The following is a 418-nucleotide window of genomic DNA, read 5'->3' on the forward strand; positions in this document are numbered from 1 at the left end:
AGAGAAACATCTGTTGTAAGCCATTTCAAAAATAGAGATGGATCACTCTTGGCATCTAAGTAGAAGTTTTCTGAATATTTGAAAAATGCATCTCAACTGGAAATTTTGCCCAGCCAGCAAAAAAGTGTAGTCACATCAGGCGCACAAATAAATGCACAAGGGAAGATGATAATGAGACCTTTCACCAACAAAAATAATAAAGTTCCCCATCCTTCTCAAAAAAATCCAGATAGCCAGGTTTTTGCCGAAGAAGTAGAGCCGACGGGAGCGGTGCCCATGGAGCTGTCTCTGGAGAGGTACCGATACGCTGCGCTGCCCAATAAGTTCAAGGACAATTCCACTAACGAGGACAAGCGCCTCCAGCCTAGGGTCTCACTCAAACTCTTCGCTGGCTCGCAGATTCTTGTAAATGTGAGTG

The 418-nt window shown here is 44.3% G+C and overlaps 1 protein-coding gene across 1 annotated transcript in view; it reads left to right on the top strand.

Moving 5' to 3' along the window:
- LOC119592745 (BTB/POZ domain-containing protein 9-like) overlaps positions 1 to 418 on the top strand; it is a gene marked incomplete at its 3' end in the record, with an annotated part of 12417 nt that overhangs the window by 8266 nt on the left and 3733 nt on the right. Inside the window, 1 exon segment of the mRNA XM_037941680.1 lies at positions 230 to 411. Coding sequence (XP_037797608.1) covers positions 230 to 411 — 182 coding nt within the window.

This window comes from Penaeus monodon, chromosome 30, assembly GCF_015228065.2.
Source record: "Penaeus monodon isolate SGIC_2016 chromosome 30, NSTDA_Pmon_1, whole genome shotgun sequence".
Classification (NCBI taxonomy): Eukaryota; Metazoa; Arthropoda; class Malacostraca; order Decapoda; family Penaeidae; genus Penaeus; species Penaeus monodon.